Source organism: Gopherus flavomarginatus, chromosome 6 (genome assembly GCF_025201925.1).
Source record: "Gopherus flavomarginatus isolate rGopFla2 chromosome 6, rGopFla2.mat.asm, whole genome shotgun sequence".
In the NCBI taxonomy this organism is placed as follows: Eukaryota; Metazoa; Chordata; order Testudines; family Testudinidae; genus Gopherus; species Gopherus flavomarginatus.
This window is the reverse complement of record NC_066622.1, coordinates 86,740,020-86,758,513: the sequence shown is the minus strand read 5'-3', so window position 1 is coordinate 86,758,513 and position 18,494 is coordinate 86,740,020. Positions and strand designations below refer to the sequence as shown.

Here is an 18,494-nt window from a genome sequence, read left to right as displayed (position 1 = left end):
ATTCCACTTTCTGGGTCTTTCCTAACAGTTCATTGCCTGTTGCCTTCCCTCATCCCCACATATATTTTATACCCAAAACCACACCACTATTTAAACTTGTGTTTAGACAAGGCCTAAGAGACGCAGTCTGTACAATGGGTACTAGAGAGAAGGCCAAATACTACTAGGGAAGCTCTACCCACATCAGAAATGTTGAGGGACTGGAAAATACTTTCTTTTGTTGGAAATTGCAAGGACAAGGGAGCATAGTAGCAAAAAGGGTCAGGCCTGACTGATTTCCCAGTAAAGACTATGAACTAAACTAGAAGAGACAGGGAATTTCAGTAAATGCAGGCCTCATTCCTCTCAAACACTCCCTTTTAACAACTTCAGGAGGAATTCCTGCCAGCTTTGATGCTGCATGGAATAGGACTCTTTTAGCCAATCCTGATCTACTCCCTTATTGAGGGATTATTTCTTGGCAACTGCAGTTAGGATGAAGCAGATTCCGTGACTGCAAAAGCAACAGACTAAGCAGTAAATGAGCCAAAGTGCTCAGTGGATGGTTTTCTGGAGCCCTGAAAACTCGTCCAACTGATTTGTAAGCAGTATATTTTGTACATTCATCTGTCCTGTTAAGTAAGCCTAGACCAAGACTGGCTACGAGAACAGTAAGGAATTTTTGGCCTTCTCCTTAGTTTGTTTGCCATTTTGGCATTCTCAACTTAGGAAACGCCTAATGCAGTCGGGGTTTTTTCCCCCAAAGAGTTAACCTCATGTTGCCAAAATTATTTAACTCTGCCACAGGCAAACACTCTGTACTGCTAGTCACAAGCCCAGACTACAATTTATAGTAAGCAGATTTGAAGGCAAAAGTAGTATTTCTATTCACATTATGAGCTATGAACTGCTGGCTCCCTCTCTATGGAAGTAAAAAGTCTGGTCACATGAATGACAAGAGCCTGCAGTGCTGAGTCTCTGGCAGCAGCATGACAATGGTCAGGCAGGCACTTGGGAAAAGAAGGCCACAACTTCACTCCCCCTCCCGCTGTACATGTCACCTTTAAATCATTTTAAATGAAAAACACTGACACTATTCAAGGGCATTAATCTTATTTTTGTCTTTGGAAGATGTGTGGTGAGGCATCAACTCTCCTAACCACACACTTTCAAATGTACAGGAAAAGTTTGAGTTTTTTAAGATACTCATCTAAAAAGGTTAATTTTATTAATAGCTGAAAGACAGACAATCCAACCACAACATAAATCCCTTTCCACTTTACTTTACTGCCATCTTTCCCTTGTCCTGCAGGGTTGTTTTTTTTTTTTGCTAGGACTGAGGGGGTTACCATTTTCTTTGCTCCCTTTCTCCCTGTGTAATCTTTGCTTCTGTCACCCTTGCGTTAGCTTTCTCAGCCCCACCTCTCCCTACATCCAAAAATGCTGCAACTATGTCTTTGTCTACACCAAGTGTGGGAGGACAAAGACAACACTCCCCATAGTATTGCTGTAGTTTTGAGTAATAGTTGCTTATGAACAGCGTGGGAGGGAACCAGTTCAACATATAGAGCTGGGAGGACCTAAACTCTGCCTCCACTCAGACATTGGAATGTGGGGCAAAATGGCAACACATCACACCCTGCTCACCACCAACTTAACAAGAGAAACTGGGAAAGAATACAACCTATGAGCAGAACCACTAGAACACTATCTAGTCTGTTAATAGGCCAAAGTGTTGACCCCTACTTTCATTCTGTGACAGCTACCAGATGTTACGCTCTAGCTCCATACATTAAAAGTGCAGGGTTACTTTCACATTACACAATCTTCAGATAGTTAAATTTAAAATCTAATCAGTCAATCCTGATTAGAATTCTGTTCAATCCCAGTCCTAAAAAGAAATTAAGATGTTAAATTGTTTTTATTGTGGTTGCTTTGGGTCCATTTATACCTATAATTAAAATTAAAAAAGACATGATCACAAATAGTCAAACCATTAAGTAGTCAATGTAACGGAGTTTCCTTACAGAGGCATCTGGATTAGCAAAGGATACAGACCTAGTTAAGTCAATATGATTTCTTGGTTACACCAAATTATTGTAAAGACAGCCTTCATTTTTAATCAGGCGATGGAAAAGGTGCTCATTAAATAACACAGGCTATACAGGATATGAACTGAAAGATGACTGAATGGATCAGAAGGGCACAAGCCGACAGTTTAGCTGTAGGAAACATCTTACCAGTCATCTAACCAACCATGACAAATACTTTCCACACAAAGTCCGAAACCCTCAATTCTAATGCAGCGGTTCTCAAACTGTGGGTCAGGACCCCATTTTAATGGGGTCACCAGGACTGGCATAGACTTGCTAAAGCCAGGGGCCGAAGCTCTGACATCCGGGCTGAAACCGAAACCCCGAGCCCCACCACTCAGAGCCAAAGCTAAAGCCCAAGGGCTTCAGCCCTGGGTGGCGGGTCTCAGGTTATAGGCCCTGACAGGTACCACGGAGGAAAAAATTCAGTGATTGAAGCATCTGCGGTTTGCAATTTTAAGTTAACACACACACACACACACACGGTAAAGTAAACTTTCCTACCAAACAGACTTTCAAACAGAACAGGAGTACTTGTGGCACCTTAGAGACTAACGCATTTTATTTGAACATAAGTTTTTGTGGGCTACAGACCACTTCATCAGATGCATGCAATGGAAAATAAAGTAGGAAGATTTTATATATATTAATTATACACAAACACACACACAGAACATGAAACAATGGGTGTTACCATACACACTAACAAGACTGATCAGTTAAGATGAGTTATTATCAGCAGGAGAGAAAAAGAACCGTTTGTAGTGGTAATAAAAATGGTCCATTTCGAGCAACTGCCAAGAAGATGTGAGGAACTGAAGTGGGGGAAATAACCCATCCACTTTCAGTCTTTATTAAAGCCTAATTTAATGGTGTCCATTTACGAATTAATTCTAATTCAGCAGTCTCTTGCTGGAGTCTGTTTCTGAAGTTATTTTGTTGTAATATTGTGACTTTTAGGTCTGTAATCAAGTAGCCAGAGAGACTGAAGTGTTCTCCAACTGGTTTTTAAATGTTATAATTCTTGAAATCTGATTTGTGTCCATTTATTCTTTTACGTAGAGACTGTCCGGTTTGGCCAATGTACATGGCATAGGGACATTGCCGGCACATGATGGCATATCTCACGTTGGTAGATGTGCAGGTGAATGAGCCTCTGATATAGTGTGGCTGATGTGATTAGGTCCTACGATGGTATCCTCTGAATAGATATGTGGACAGAGTTGGCAACGGGATTTGTTGCAAGGATAGGTTCCTGGGTTATTGTTTTTGTTGTATGGGGGTGTGGCTGCTGATGAGTATTTGCTTCAGGTTTGGGGGCTGTCTGTGAGCAAGGACTGGCCTGTCTCCCAAGATCTGAGAGTGATGGATCATCCCTCAGGATAGGTTGTAGACACTTGATGATGCGCTGGAGAGGTTTTAGTTGGGGGCTGAAGGTGATGGCTAGTGGCATTCTGTTCCTTTCTTTGTTGGGCCTGTCCTGTATTAGGTGACTTCTGGGTACTCTTCTGGCTCTGTCAATCTGTTTCTTGACTTCAGCAGGTGGGTATTGTAATTCTAAGAACACTTGATAGAGATCTTGTAGGTGTTTGCCTCTATCCTCTTACTGTATTTTTTACTGCATGCATCCGATGAAGTGGGCTGTAGCCCACGAAAGCTTATGCTCAAATAAATATGTTTGTCTCTAAGTTGCCACAAGTACTCCTCTTCTTTTTGCGGATACAGACTAACACAGTTGCTACTCTGAGACTTCTTTGAGTCCCTTGATTTCAAGGTTGTGCTCTGATGTCCCTGCCTTTCTTGTTCATTGGCAGCAGACTCTACAAGGGACCCCAGGATGGGGTGTGTGGGTGTGTAGAGGAACTCAATCACAGGCATGTATATAATATTTTCATTCAGCCCTTTTTGAAGTGAGAGGAAGGGATGTGGGGGTCTGCCACAAAGTCATAACTGGGTCCACAATGGCCTCATTGAGGGGCAGGACTCCTTTGGAAGGGCTCGCAGGAGCCAAAATATCAGCCAAGCTGTGGGAGGACTCTTCTACTAACTCCATCCGTACATCCAGATTTAAGGCCACCTTCTAACAACTTTTGGTGAGCCTTACAGTCATCTAGGGGAGGTGACATATAGTCATCTAGGGAAGGGGAGACCAGCACAGGCTGCAGATGCTCTTCCTCCCTTTCTGCATCAGCAGGATCCCGTTGAACCAGCTCTTTGGAGGCTGGTATTGGATTCTGTACCAGAGTCGGGACCAAATGCCACATGGTGGGACAGTGCTGTATGTCCTTCCGAAGCCACTGAACAGGAGTGTCTGGAATAAGCCCTGGAAACCTGGAGAAAGCCCCACAGGTTCCTATAGGGCTACTGGACCAGTGCAGGTCCCCAGTGAACTCCTGGTCAGCCACTTGATGGTACTCCTGTGCCTGGATCCATGGAAGAAGTGGTGAGTGGCTTTGGAGGACAAGAAGAGTAAGACCCGATCTCAAATTCAGAAGAGGACTAGTCTCCCCCCCAGTGACTACAGGGGTGCAATTCCCAACAGTGCCGGCAATCGGTGCTTGGGCACTTGGAAGAGAACTGAGTGGAGCCCTAAGCCTTCTTGTTCCTTGAAAACCAATTACACCAGTATAAAGCAGATAATATACTGCAGTTTTCATATCTGATATTTACATTGGTTGGAAGAAGCAGAGGACGCCATAATCTTGGGTTTGGAATTGCATTTAATTCTGAAGTTTAAACCAGAATTAATTTTGCTACTTAAGTTTCATTCTTCTGATGTAATACTGATCTAACACTTGGAAATTTTCTGCCACTTGTTCCGTATTTGAGGAGCATCATCATACAGGGTCAGTCTATAGTTATGCTTGTTTGCAAGTGTCAGCATAACTTTCTCTCTATGGAAAATTGCATAAGATGGATCAGTCATGAGGACAACTGGTTGAGACACGATGGCCACTACGGCAGCAACCTTCACAGACATATGGGAGAGCAGTCATGTTATTAAAGGTTCAAAGGGAAACTTGGTTAATGCCAAAATGACCAAATTAAGATCCCATGCCAGAGCAGGGATTCTGTTATTTGACAGAAGGTCCTAACTAGAACCTTATAAAATGTACAGCCAGTAGACAGGAAAAAACAGAGGGTCTATTGATTGGAGGGTGATAGGCACCACTTGCTACCAAGTGCACTTTTGGGGAGCCCAAAGCAGAGACAGGAGATTTTCAGGGTGATCAGAAAATCTAGAACAGTGAGACTGTCCAATTCTTTGAGGATATCCAAAGATGATGGGGCTGTCTGAGTTGACAGATTAAACTGTTGCTTGAAATCTGTCCAGGGGTACATAAGCTCTGGCTCTGAGTCCAGAGCTCCTCCAATAAATTCTATGGTCTGTGAAGGAATCAAAATGGACATCTCTGCATACACTCAGGTTCCCATTGACATTAGAAGACTGAGGAGGGATGAGATTAATGATGGTACCTCCAGATGATAATCTCCCTGTCAATAGATAGTCATCTCAGTAAAGAAAGAATATCAAGCCATAGAGTCAGAAGCATGGATTAGCTGTTGCTAGTTCAAAACAGGAACACCCTGTACTGATGATTTGGAGCTATAGTGAATACTGGGAAACCCCGCTATAACACACCCCGCAATAACGCGAATTCGGATATAAGGCGATCATAAGGTGGCTCCGCCGCCCCAAGGGAAAAAAAATGCGGCCCGAGCACAGCAGAAGTGCAAAAAAGAAAAAAAAAAAAAAAAAAGAAAAAACCGCCAGAGCACTGCTGAAGAGCCCCTGCATTTATAGCGATCCAATTGTTTGGAACCCAATCATCGTATTATAGTGGGGTTTCAGTGTACCAGGAATGATCTGTGAGGGGATATGAAAATAGGCATCATTCATGGCTGGGACAAAGTACTTCTCTTCTGCCCTCTTAGGAGTAAGTGTACATGTTGCTGGAGTACGCCACATGACAATGGCAGGTTCCAGGATGGCCCCATTAACAGGAGTGCCACTCTACTAAGTCCTGCACTCCATAAAATATCCAGGAGTCTGGGAGGTGCCTCTTGAATTTCCTCCAGAGGACTCTTGAGCTCATCTACAATTGTCCTTAACAGATGCTGAAACTGGTTAGAGTCATCTGTAGGAGATAGCGAGGCCAGGCAACTGCCTCTTCAGATGATATGCCTGTTGGAATGTGTGCTAGGACTGGATCTTGTCCTCCCTGCCTTCCTCTTCTTCCCTAGACATTTGCATGAGCTCTAATTGTGTGTGGGCAGGGGATAGGAGGGAGGTACCATCAGTGAAGAAAAGCATTTGTCAGTTGCCATTAGTGGATGGGGATGAAGAGTCTTATCCCTGTGCACCTTGGAAGCCACTGTGTCCTTAAAAGCTTGCATTGGTATTGGTGGTGCATGGTGTTTGGGCATCCTTTGTTAGTACTGGTGGTTGTCCCGGCCTTGGCTCACATCTGTCTTTGCTCAGTTCCAGTGGTGCTGATGTGGAGGCACTCTCACTCTTTGGAGACTGCAGGTCAGTGCTGTAACCCTTATGGGCTCTAGAGCAGTGGTCCACAAACTTCTAATGTCATGCCCCTTACCGTTCCCTCAACCCCAGCTGAGGTTGGGACGACGATACTAGGAGCACAGCTGCAGCCTGGGGCTGAGGGGTGGGACTGGAAGTGGGGTTGTAGCTGGGGGCCAAGGCTGGTGCCATGAGCAGAGCTGTGGCCAGGCCTTGAAGCTGGGAGTCAGGGTTGGGAGTGGAGCTGTGGCTGGGTCCTACAGCTAGGGGTTGGGGCTGAGAGCAGAGCCAGTCAGGGACGTGACTGGGTGCAGGGCTGGGGCCATGCCTGGGGGCGGCACAGAGTTGGGTGCTCCCTCCCTGACTCCCTGTGGGGGCTGGCCCAGGCTCCACCACACCCTGTATGCACCCTATATTTTGGGTACCATTGCTCTTTTGCTTCATTGGAACCTGGTGCAAAGAGTCACCAGACTTAGGCATCACGAAAGCAGATACCATCTTCAAGGTGGCTCTGGAGGGTGACTTCTCTTTAGACTTTTGAGAGGGCTTTTTACCCTCACAGTGAGCTTGGAAAGGGGAGTCTTTAGTTCTTTGCTTGCCCCTGTATCTGAGGTAGTGGTGCTGGGAAGAATGCTCTGATGCCTCTGCCTGGCATACATAGAGTTTGCCTGGCCTACACTGGACTGGGACCTCAAAGCATACTCTACTGCAGGAGTCTCAAACACACAGCTCATGGGGCTCCTGCGTGTGGCCCGCCAAGCTCCCCCACCCCCCCCCCATCGGCCTACCTGTGGGATTGCCCTCTCTGGTATTGTGAGCCCCGCGCTGCTGTCTGAAGCAGCCTGCAGCACGCCCTTTCGGGCCAGGGCGGGGGAAGGAGACAGTGGGCTCCTGCATTGCCTCCTTCCAGGCACTGCCTCCCACAGCTCCCATTGGCCATGAACAGGGAACCGCGGCCAATGGGAGCTTCGTGGGAGGTACAGAGGAGTGGCAAGAACAGCACACGCACAGAACCCTGAGCCCCCCCCCCCATCTCCCAGGGGCTGCAGGGACACGGTTCCAGCTGCTTCCTGGAATGGGGTGGGGCGGGGGCCTGCCCTGGCCCTGGCACATGCTGCTGCCACCCCAGAGCCGCTCTAGGTAAGGGTGTGGGCTCCAGCCCAGCGCAGCTGCACCTCAACCCCCTGCCCGGAGCCCCCTGCCACATCCCACCCACCTGCCCTGAGCCCCCTGCCACACCCTGCACACCACCTGCACACCCTGGGGGCAGCGCTGGGGTGGGGACTTCGGGGAAGGGGTTGGATTGGGGCAGGGTAGGGGTGGAAAGAGGTGAGGCAGGGGCAGGGCCTAATGGAAGGGGTGGTGGGGCGGGGCCAGAGTCAGCGAGGGGGGGTGTCAGTGATGCAGCCCTCGGTTCAATGCACTAGTCCTCATGTGGCCCTCGTGGTCATTTGAGTTTGAAACTCCTGCTCTACTGGATGGTTCCCAAATTTCTGTTCCCACGCTTGCTGGGTTTGGCTGGGCAAGGAGCCACAGATACTTCACTTAGTGGAAATATGAACTTTTCTAAGGAAGTACAGGCACTTCTGATGGTCACAGATGACCAGGAAGGATTGGGTGCAAGAGACAGCTCTTTAAATCTGAAATCCTGGACATAATCTGAGTCCTATACCAGGAAGGAAGCAGCTTTTATTTCAGAATATTTATAGATTCAAAGTTGAAGGGGATCACTGGACACTGGAAGATTGAGCCTCAGACCATGTGGCAAATGGAGAGGTCTGTAGCACTCCTTATATCCTCAGTCCAGAGCATGAGGTGAGGAGGAACACAGGTGCAGGCCAAGAGAAACTATTAGCAAAAGTCTTCCTGTCTCAGTTGCTTAAATATCCATGGTGGAATACATATAGGGACCAGTATGCAAATAACCATAGTTTCTCCCTAGGATGGCATCCCTCACCCAGACCACTTAACAAAAAGTTGCTTCTGCAAGAATCATCACTGAAGGAACTCCTCATAAGTGCAGTTTCCAAGTTCTAACATCACAATGTTCTCTCCACTCTAACACCAGCCACAGTGTTTCATTTACAGGCTTCTCATACAACTGTCTCAGCACTTTTCCATGCTGTTTCCTTCTTCCCGAATGCCCTCCTGCACTGTTCCACAAGTCCATGCTCCTCTCCACATTCAAGCCACTCCTCAAGTACTCACTTTGACATCTACAAGAAGAAAGCCAAACAACAGTAGACGGGTAGATGGACAGTTGGCTGTAGTTTATAAACAGAGTATGCACAGGTGGCCAATCATTGTATCCATTTTCTCAACTGTTGTGATAACTGGGGACTAGTAGAACTACCTCATTTATGAGTTTAACTGTGGGGAAGTCGATGGAAGTTTATGAAATGGTCCAGTCTCATGTAATAAAAAATAATTGGAAAAGGTAACAGAAGTCCAGCTTGGCCTGTTACATAACATTATAAAATCAGTAAGAAAGGAAAACAAAGACTAAGTTAGTCTAAACAAAAAGGTTTTACCAATGTAACTCAAGGACTGTGTTAACAAGAAAACAAGAAAAGTATGGGACCAGCAGTTAATGGATCAAACTTGGCATGTCCAAAATTAGACCTAATTTGAGAACAAAAGGAGAGGATGGACTATTCTGCCCATCAGCCCTTAAAGAGACTTTCGTGGGTGGGACTTCGAGGGATTCCAAGAGGGGGAAGGCTGCTAGGACTCTGCTGTGCTCCCAAGACTTAATCCTCCTCCCACGGATCAAAAAGGCACTACATCATCATGAAACCTAGAGCTGAACAGGGAAGCCTGGCTTTCACTGTTGCATCAGTGTGTTCTTTTCTGCTCCACTATCTTTCCTCCTGCCCACTGTCTCACAGCTTTCCATTTGATCCCGAGGTCAGCTGTACCATACAGCACCAACACAATGAGAGGAGATGGCACATTTAGCTCTGGCTATCCTAGGGACCAGCCAGACAACGTTGCCCATTCCAGACTGAAAGATAAGTCTGAATGCAGGGCAACTGCTGTCATGACTGACCTGTCACCTCAGAGCATCCATTTGTGACTGACCTGCATCCGGAATCCTGACATCAACCAAAGCTATTTCCCCAATCTTTGCTCTCCTGTCTCTTCTCCTTGTGTCTGTTTGTCAAAACCAGGAAAAGGAGGCATTCTTCAAATCTTGGAACTGAGTAATAAAAACCATCCCTTTGCTTCCCACCAGGTCTTCCTCTTCCCTCTCCCCCTGCAAAAAATGTTTTTATATATATAACATGCTCTAGCTGATATCTTCTAGTTTAAACAAAGGACTTTGACAGAATGACTATTTAAAAAAAACACTTAGCCAAAACATATTTCAGTTTTGAAGCACTTTATGACTCGTTTAGCTCCTTTTCTCTTGGGTATACTAACCAATAAATTTCCAAACTTTAACATAATTTTTTTTAAGTGTGTTTGCCATGGAACAACACAAACTAAAGTCTCTGTATGCCAAGTGCCAAACCTGGTTTAAAACACTTTAATGTTGGACAGTTTCAGCGTAATGCTAACATCTTTGACTTTTTGGGCTTTTAATAGCATACTCTATTACTCTTCATTTTTTATGATACTTTTGCATCACTGTATGAAAAGGTTTCAGTGATGAGGCCCTCTGGCCAATGTACTAGTCCTCATGTGGCCCTTGTGGTGATTTGAGTTTGAGATCCCTGGACTAGATGATCATGATGGTCCCTTCTGACCCTGAAGTCAGAGTCTATGAATAGTGATACTATGGTGGTTATGAAGGGAGTCAGCATAAATGTTTTTTTCCATACTTTAACATTATGGATTTCTATTGAGTTTATTCCTTACTCTAAATTCCCTGAGGTTTATAAACACAATACATTTACAACATCCCTGTAAAGTATTCTACCCTAAATAATGGATATGTACTCAATGTACTTGCTGAGCATTTTTTTTTAATTTGAAAAAAAAATATCAAATTGTAATTAAGAAAACATACATCAACAGTAAACAAGAACCCCCAAGGGAATGTTACCATGCAGTATTTCTCATGAAGTTATTAAATACCAAATTTTTTTTATTTAACTTTTAGGGACGAATTCACCACTATGCTCTGGCTGCTTTATATCACTATGGAGCAGTGCAAAATAGCTGTGCATGTACTCCAGCTTTCCATTCCTTCTTGCTCTCTACATTCCCTTGTATTTCCTTCCCAGTTTTACTGTCTCCTGTGCTCAATAAGGAGCACATCTGGGGCAGTGGGTAGTCCATGAAGACAAATATTTTATTTAATAAATGTATAAGCTGAAGAATAAAATCTTTGGAGAAACTCCAGTTTGTCCTCTTTAAAAATAGCCACAACCCTGTTTTTCCTCAATGAGAGCAATCAAGCTACCTTCAGGAAAGACAGAGGTATCCTGTCAGAAATCTCAGAGGAAATAGGTGAATGGAAGCAGTGAATATGTGTTTAGCTACAGAGAATGTCCACATAAATAATCTACCCTTAGCAAGGAAGGATGACTAGTAATGGACAACACCAAGAAGGTTGGGGTATTTAACACCTATTTTGCTTCAATCTTCACTAAAAGGGTTAATTGTGACCAGATGCTTAGCACAAACATGATTAATATTAACAAGGGGGAAGGAAAAGAAGACAGATTAGGGAAAGAACATGTGAAAGACTATTTAGGTAAGTTAGATGTTTTCAAAATCAGTAGAGTCTGATGGAATTCATTCTAGGGTAAACACCTAGAAGATAATAAGGTGGTAAGTAACAGTCAGCATGATTTATCAAGAACAGAGTAACAAGCCTTGTGGATGGGGGAAGCAAAAGATGTGGTATATCTTGACTTTAATAAGGCTTCTGATACAGTCTCAGGTGACCTCATAAACAAAATAGAAGATAAGGTGATAAGTAACAGTTAGCATGAATTTGTCAAGAACAAATCATGTTGAACCATGATTCTATACTTTATGAACTAGCTGAAGCAAATCTCTGAACTGTTAGCGATTATCTTCAACAACTTGTGGATATGGGTGAGGTCCCAGACAACTGAAAAACTGCAAACCAACATAGTACCCATTTTAGGAAACAAAGACGACCCAGGGGAATTATACACCAGTCAGCCTAACTTCTTAACCTGGAAAGATACTGGAACAAGTTACTGAACAATCAGCTTGTAAGGATTATAGATGATAATGTTTAAGTAATAGCTAGTATGGATGTGTCCAGAATAAATCATGCCAAAACCTAGTTTCCTCCTTTGACAGGGTTACTAGCCCAGTGAATGGGAGAGGGTAGAGGAATAGTAGATGTGATATACATTAACTTCAGTAAGGCTTTTGACAGTCCCATATAACATTCTCATAAATCAAACTAGGGAAATGAGGTCTAAAAATTACTAAAAAGGTGGGTGCACAACTAGTTGAAAGATTATACTCAAGGAATAGTTCTTCTTTGAGTGCTTGCTCGTATCGATTCCAATTTAGGTGTGCCAGCAGCAGCGTTAGGAGCAGCACCACGTTTGGACTCTAACTGAGATCCGTGGCACCGACGCTCCCCAGCACAGCAGCCGGCATCATCGACCCAGAACCACTCCCACTTTCCTGGCCAGAAGTGGCACCAAAACTGGAAAAAGGCTGGCCCACCTCCACAGAGGCAAGCCTCCTTGGAACCACCTGTGGAGGCGCGTCCTGCAGGGGAGCACCTAGGGGCAGAGTCTACAACTTTGGCACTGTTGACTCTGGCCCTGGGAGAGCCATTGAGTCTGGTGCCCCTGGACTACCCGGTACACAGCATGGTCAAGATCCAGTTGCCGTCCACTCTGGATACATTTGCTGCTGCGAAGGACCTTATTGCCATGATGGCATCGGCATCCCCTCAGCTTCATGCAGTACCTGCACATGCAGCACCGTCCTGAGGCGTGCCGGCCACGATCTACCCGCCAGCACCGTCGGTTGAGCCATGGAACCAATCTCATTCCCAGCACTGCTCCCGACGCCACCTGCAGTCCCAGCACCACTCTTTTTCACGACAATAGTCATATTCTCGATGCTGGTCCCGGTCGCATCATCATTCTGCCCACTGGTCACCGTCAAGAAGCAGATCCCAGACCTGATGCCACTGTCAACGCCACTCATTGTCTAGATCCAGGTCTTGGTATCGTTCCAGGTCCCGGCACCACTCCCCAGCGTTGTGGCACCGTTCACCATTCCCTAGGTCTACCTGTTAGCCTCCTGCAGCAATCGGAAACGTCCAGTTTTCCGATTCCTCCAGGGCGACACCCTAGGCTCTCTCACACAGACATCTTCCTGCTCTCTTGGACGAGCCGTCTATTTTATGCCTTTCCCGTTTCCCCAAGTGCACAGGGTTTTGCTCAAAGAATGCAGGGACAGGGTGCAAGTGATTTTGGTAGCTTCCACGTGGCTCAAACAGCATGACTGGAACTCTCAGTGGACGCTCCAGTCCCAGTGCCTCTTCTTCCAGATTACTCAGGATCACAGTCGCCTCTGCCATCCCAACATATGATACTGCCACCTCACGGCATGGATGCTGCATGGCTGAACCTACAGAACTTCGGTGTTTGAAATCTGTGCAACAAGTACTAATGGGCAGCAGGAAGCCCTCCACTCAGGCCACATATACTGCTAAGTGGAAGCGGCTTTCATGCTGGTACACTCAGCACAACACCTCTCCTCTCCAGGCATCCATGCCTCATTTTGGAATATCTGGTGGAATCCTCCGTCAGAGTTCACCTTGTGGCCATCTCAGCTTTTCACCCGAGTGTTCTGTCTTTGTCAATCCCATGGTTGGCAGGTTTCTCAAGGGCCTAGACCATCTCTACGCACCGCTTCGATAGCCAGTTCCCACATGGGACCTTACTCTGGCCCTCTCCAGACTCATGGGGCCCCCGTTAGAGCCGCTGGCCACCTGCTCCCTCCTCTACCTCTCCTGGAAAATGGCATTCCTTGTCGCTATCATGTTGGTGCAGTGTCTCTCTCTGAGCTCAGAGCCCTAACCTCCAAACCACCTTACACTATCTTTCATAAAGATAAGTGCAACTTCGGCCTCTTCCAGCCTTTCTTCTGAAGGTTGTATCGGCCTTCCATATCAGCCAGGACATATATCTTCCATTTTTTTTTAATCCAAAAACACACGCCGATCGCCAGGAACAGCAGCTACACTCCCTAGATGTCTGCAGGGCCCTTGCCTTCTACATGGAGCATACAAAACCCTTTGGGAAGACGACCCAGTTCTTCATTGCGGTGGCGGACAGGATGAAAGGCCTCATGGTTTCCTCTCAGAGGATCTCCTCGTGGATCCCGGCCTGTATCCGCGCTTGCTATGATCTGGCCGGTGTATCAACCTCGCTCCTCACTGCTCACTCCACAAGGTCCCAGGCCTCATCGGTGGCTTTTCAGGCCCAGGTGCCGATTCAGGAGTTCTGCAGAGCCACAACTTGGTCCTCAGAACACACTTGCAACATTGTCCGACTATGCCATTGTCCGATAGGCAAGAGATGATGCGGTGTTCGGTAGAGCGGTCTGACAATCCACATTGCTTTACTCTGACCCCACCGCCTAGGTAGATTTTGGGAGTCACCTAAACTGGAATCGATATGAGCAAGCACTTGAAGAAAAAATGGTTACTCACCTTTGTAACTGTTGTTCTTCGAGATGTGCTGCTCATACCCATTCCAAACCCGCCCCCCCTTCCCCTCTGTCAGAATAACTGGCAAGAAGGAACTGAGGAGACGCTGGGTTAGCTGGGGTATATATCAAGTGCCATGAAGGCGCCACTCCAGAGGGCTCCACGGCCAACCCACCGGGTGTTGCTAGGGTAAAAATTCTTCAATGGCTGTGCACGTGGCGCACGCACACCTAAACTGGAATGTATATGGAATGGAACATATCAAAGAACAACAGTTACAAAGCTGAGTAACCATTTTTTATCAATGATTTGCTGTTAAAACTGGAGGGAATGTATTCAGTAGGCTCAACAAGGGTCTGTTCCGAATCTGGAACTATCCGATATTTTAATTAATGACTTAGATAATGGAGTGAAGAGTATGCTTACAAAATTTGCATATGACAGCAAGATGGGAGAGGCTGCAAGCAGTAGGTGGGACAGGATTAGAATTCCAAGTGTCCTTGACAAAATTGGAAGAACTGGTGTGAAATCGACAAAATGAAATTCAATGAAGACAAGTGCACAACACACTTAGGAAGGAAAACTCAAACACACAGGTACAAAATGGGGAATAACTAACTGTCCTGGTAGTAGTATTGCTGAAAAGAACCTGGGGATTATAGTTGACCACACGTTGAATACAAGTCATCAATGTGGTGCAGCTGAAAAAAAGGGCTAGAGGAGAGCAACAAATATGATAAAAGTTTTAGAAAACCTGACCTCTGAGGAAGGTTAAAAAACTAGGTATGCTTAGCCTTGAAAAAATGGAGACTGAGGCAGGGACTCGATAAATACTTTTCAAATGTGTTACAGAGTGTTATAAAGAAAATGGTAATCCATTGTTCTCCATGTTCACTGAAACTACACTGAAAATGTAGTAATAGGCTTAATCCGCAGCCAGGGAGACTTAGGTTAGATATTAGGACAAACCTTAGAACTATAAAGGATAGTTAAGTACTGAAATAGGGTTACCATGTGAGATTGTGGAATCCCAGTCAGTGGAGACTTAACAATAGGTTAGACAAACACCCTAGGTCCTACCTCATGACTGGGGGATAGACTAGTTGATCTCTTGAGGTTCAATTCCAGCCCAACATTTCTATGAATATAATAGGAATTCCTGAGGAAAAAAGGGAGGAGGGGAGAGCATATGCCAAAAGATCTAGGCCTTAGAAAGAGACATCTTGTACAGTTAGGAGATACAGGACCCTTCATTTAATGGAAGCTATAAACTCTCATCTATTCATACAGGTAAGTCCCATTCCAGGTGAATTTTCAAAAACCAAATACTCAATACACTAGCTGACTGGACAAGGAAAATGCACACAGCTTTGCAAAAGCTTTGCAAAAGGATCTAGTTTTTATTAGATTCTGCTAAAAAGACAAGATTTTTACTACTAAGCATTCTAAGTAGTCACTTTTCCATGAAATTACAAATAACGTTTTTAAACACATAAATGAAACAAGATGCAACGAGGACCATATCTATGACAAATTCCAAGCTTCTATCCTGATTTCTGTAGCCCTGATCAGAAAAGCGTGACTAGAATTCTTCTTTTTTTTTTTTTTTTTAATATATATACACACACACAAACAACAGGGAAAGTATATTCTCTTCTCCATGCCTCAAAACTCATAACAGTGAAACTTTGCTTTAGCCTTCTGAAACAGAAGAATATCTTTCGGCAACAATCAAGCATGGAAGACTGCCACCCAAAAACTAAAAATCTTAAGCCATGAGTACGTGGAAAATGGAATTATAATGGAAACAGTTTTGCACTCTTAAATACAGATTTGGCTTCCAGGTGCCAACTGTAATATTAAAGTTGAAGCAAGGTGATTAAAACAGTGACACATTAATCTGGGGAAAGGAGCATGGGAGGGAGAGGGGAAAGACCTCAAAAGAGCACCAGAATATCCAAGTAATCAAACCATTTATTAACTGAATAGTCTTGTATGCTTTACAATAATTTTAAGATGGTTAAATATTGCATCCATATCAAATGTGATAAGACAAAGGTAATCAATAAGCAGCCCATGGGCCAAATCCAGACCACTAGACACTTCTGAACAGACCCTGAAACCTCTTTCTTTACTTATTATTATAGTATTTTACTATTTTCTCTATAGTCTGGATTTTGACAAAGAAATTTGGACTTTGACAAAAAATAACTGACTACCCCGGGGTAAGATATAGAGATACATACACTAACTACAAGACCCTCAACACCACGGCGCTGCATAAAATAAGAGAAAGTATTACCACTTACCCTCTTTGGCCCACTAAAAATCTTCCTGGTATTTTCCTTAGATTTATCACCTTGTTTATTTGTGGACTTCTTATTGCCTTCAGGTACACCAGATGAATCCTCTGAAAAATCCAGTAGATCTGTAAAGGTAAATATAATGAAAAGATATTCTAGCAGTCAGCCACATACCATAAAATTCTGTTCTTGTACCTAAACTGCTACATTTTCAGATGCTGAAATTATAGATTAATGACATTCTCAAATTCAAATTATATTTTGAAACTGCTTGAGACTACAATGCAGCATTTAAACGTTTATCAAAAACCTGATGTTAAGAAGATTTTAGTTTATATTTGTTATAGCATGACAAGTCAAATTTCTACCCAAACCCTGGTTCAAGACCTATACTTGAAAACGTTAACTGATCTTGAAAGAATTTATACTGTTTCTAACTGGTTTCTAGGATAGCAGAACTAAGTTCTTTATAAAGCTAGTATTTCACAAGATAAATAGAAGTTATACTGGAAAAGAAGTGGAATAAATCAAGATGGAAGTCAGTGTTTTTAATACACATTATCTTGTAATGGGTAAAGGTTGGAAACAAAAATGTACACTACTGGAAGTCTAATGACTGAGACCATTTCAAGCCCTCAGAGTTCATATACCATATCTTAAAACTGACAGTGGCCTTTCATATTGACAGCTTTTTTGGCACAGGCAAGTACTGTATAGTAATCTCACACCCTAGGATCATACAAGCTTGTAAGTTACTCATCAGTCTGAAGCTTTGTAAAAAATTGCTTTAATTAAATTCATCTTTGTACAAATTTATGTTCATACCTCACTTTTGATAGGAACGCAAATGTTACTCAAGTATAGTGGATATCCTTTTGACTCTTAACTATTTCTAGTGGCATTCCCACTTAATAGATAGCTTGCTGGAAATAGGTGAGAAAGGTTTGCAGATGGAAGGAACCAGTTGACAGTGGTCTCTGGAGTTCTCTTTTCAGTACACCTGGACTCTGCTGCTCAGATCTCTCTGGTACTCAAAGTTTTGGTTGTAGATCTCCAACATTAACTAAGATGGAGTTGACAGGAGAAAAGAATTTTCGTTTGTGTTGTTGGGTCCTAACCATAAAGGCTTGGAAACTAGTCTGCATGTTCTTTGATTTGGTGCTATTCAGATGTTACCTCAGACTTTATTTGGGAAGTGGAGGCAGGAACAGAACGCAAAATTAAACTCATGTTTAAATAAAAAAAACTGATCATGGGTTTACTCCTAGTGATCTACCCATATTTTAGAGCTGTAATACATGTAAGCATGCTGGATCAACTGCTCTATTAAGTTATTTTGGCTTTTGCACATCCACACACAGACAAATATTGAACACTAGGAAATACATTTTTCACGATACAGGTATCTGAACTCACTATGCCTATAGAAACCATTAACATTTTCGGATGCTTTTTGTTACAATTTGAAAATTGTTAGGTTGATACATGCAATAGTTTCTTTAAATATAATTTTATTTGAAACAGGTTTTAGACTAGAGCTTAAAGTCCTAAAGTAATATAATATTCTTTTATTATAGTAAAATAATCCAAAGTATTCAAATTTAGCAGTAGCCCAAGAGAATCAATGTGCCTAACGTGCCATTAAAAAACTGTACAATTGGCTACCAAGTGACAAATCAATCGCAGCTATAGTAATAGAAACAAAAAAGCAGGCATGAAGCCTGCAGTGCTGCTGCCGTGGCTGGCTCACAGAGCATGCACTGGGTTTCATGCAGCAGGATTCCATGATAAGTTATATATTCTAATGCTATTAATTATGATCAGGGCTTCCTACCTTCTTTGTGAAATTACATAACCAGTAAATGGATCTGAAATGGTGTCAATTTCTCAGGTAATCCTACAATCAAACATCAAAAGCAAACCAAATATTGCCT

At 43.8% G+C, this 18,494-nt stretch overlaps 1 protein-coding gene across 1 annotated transcript in view; it reads right to left on the bottom strand.

Moving 5' to 3' along the window:
* Nucleotides 1–18,494, bottom strand: part of WAPL (WAPL cohesin release factor) — a 128,934-nt gene that overhangs the window by 48,458 nt on the left and 61,982 nt on the right. Inside the window, exon 4 of the mRNA XM_050958546.1 lies at nucleotides 16,567–16,685. Coding sequence (XP_050814503.1) covers nucleotides 16,567–16,685 — 119 coding nt within the window. The remainder of the gene's footprint in view (nucleotides 1–16,566; nucleotides 16,686–18,494) is intronic.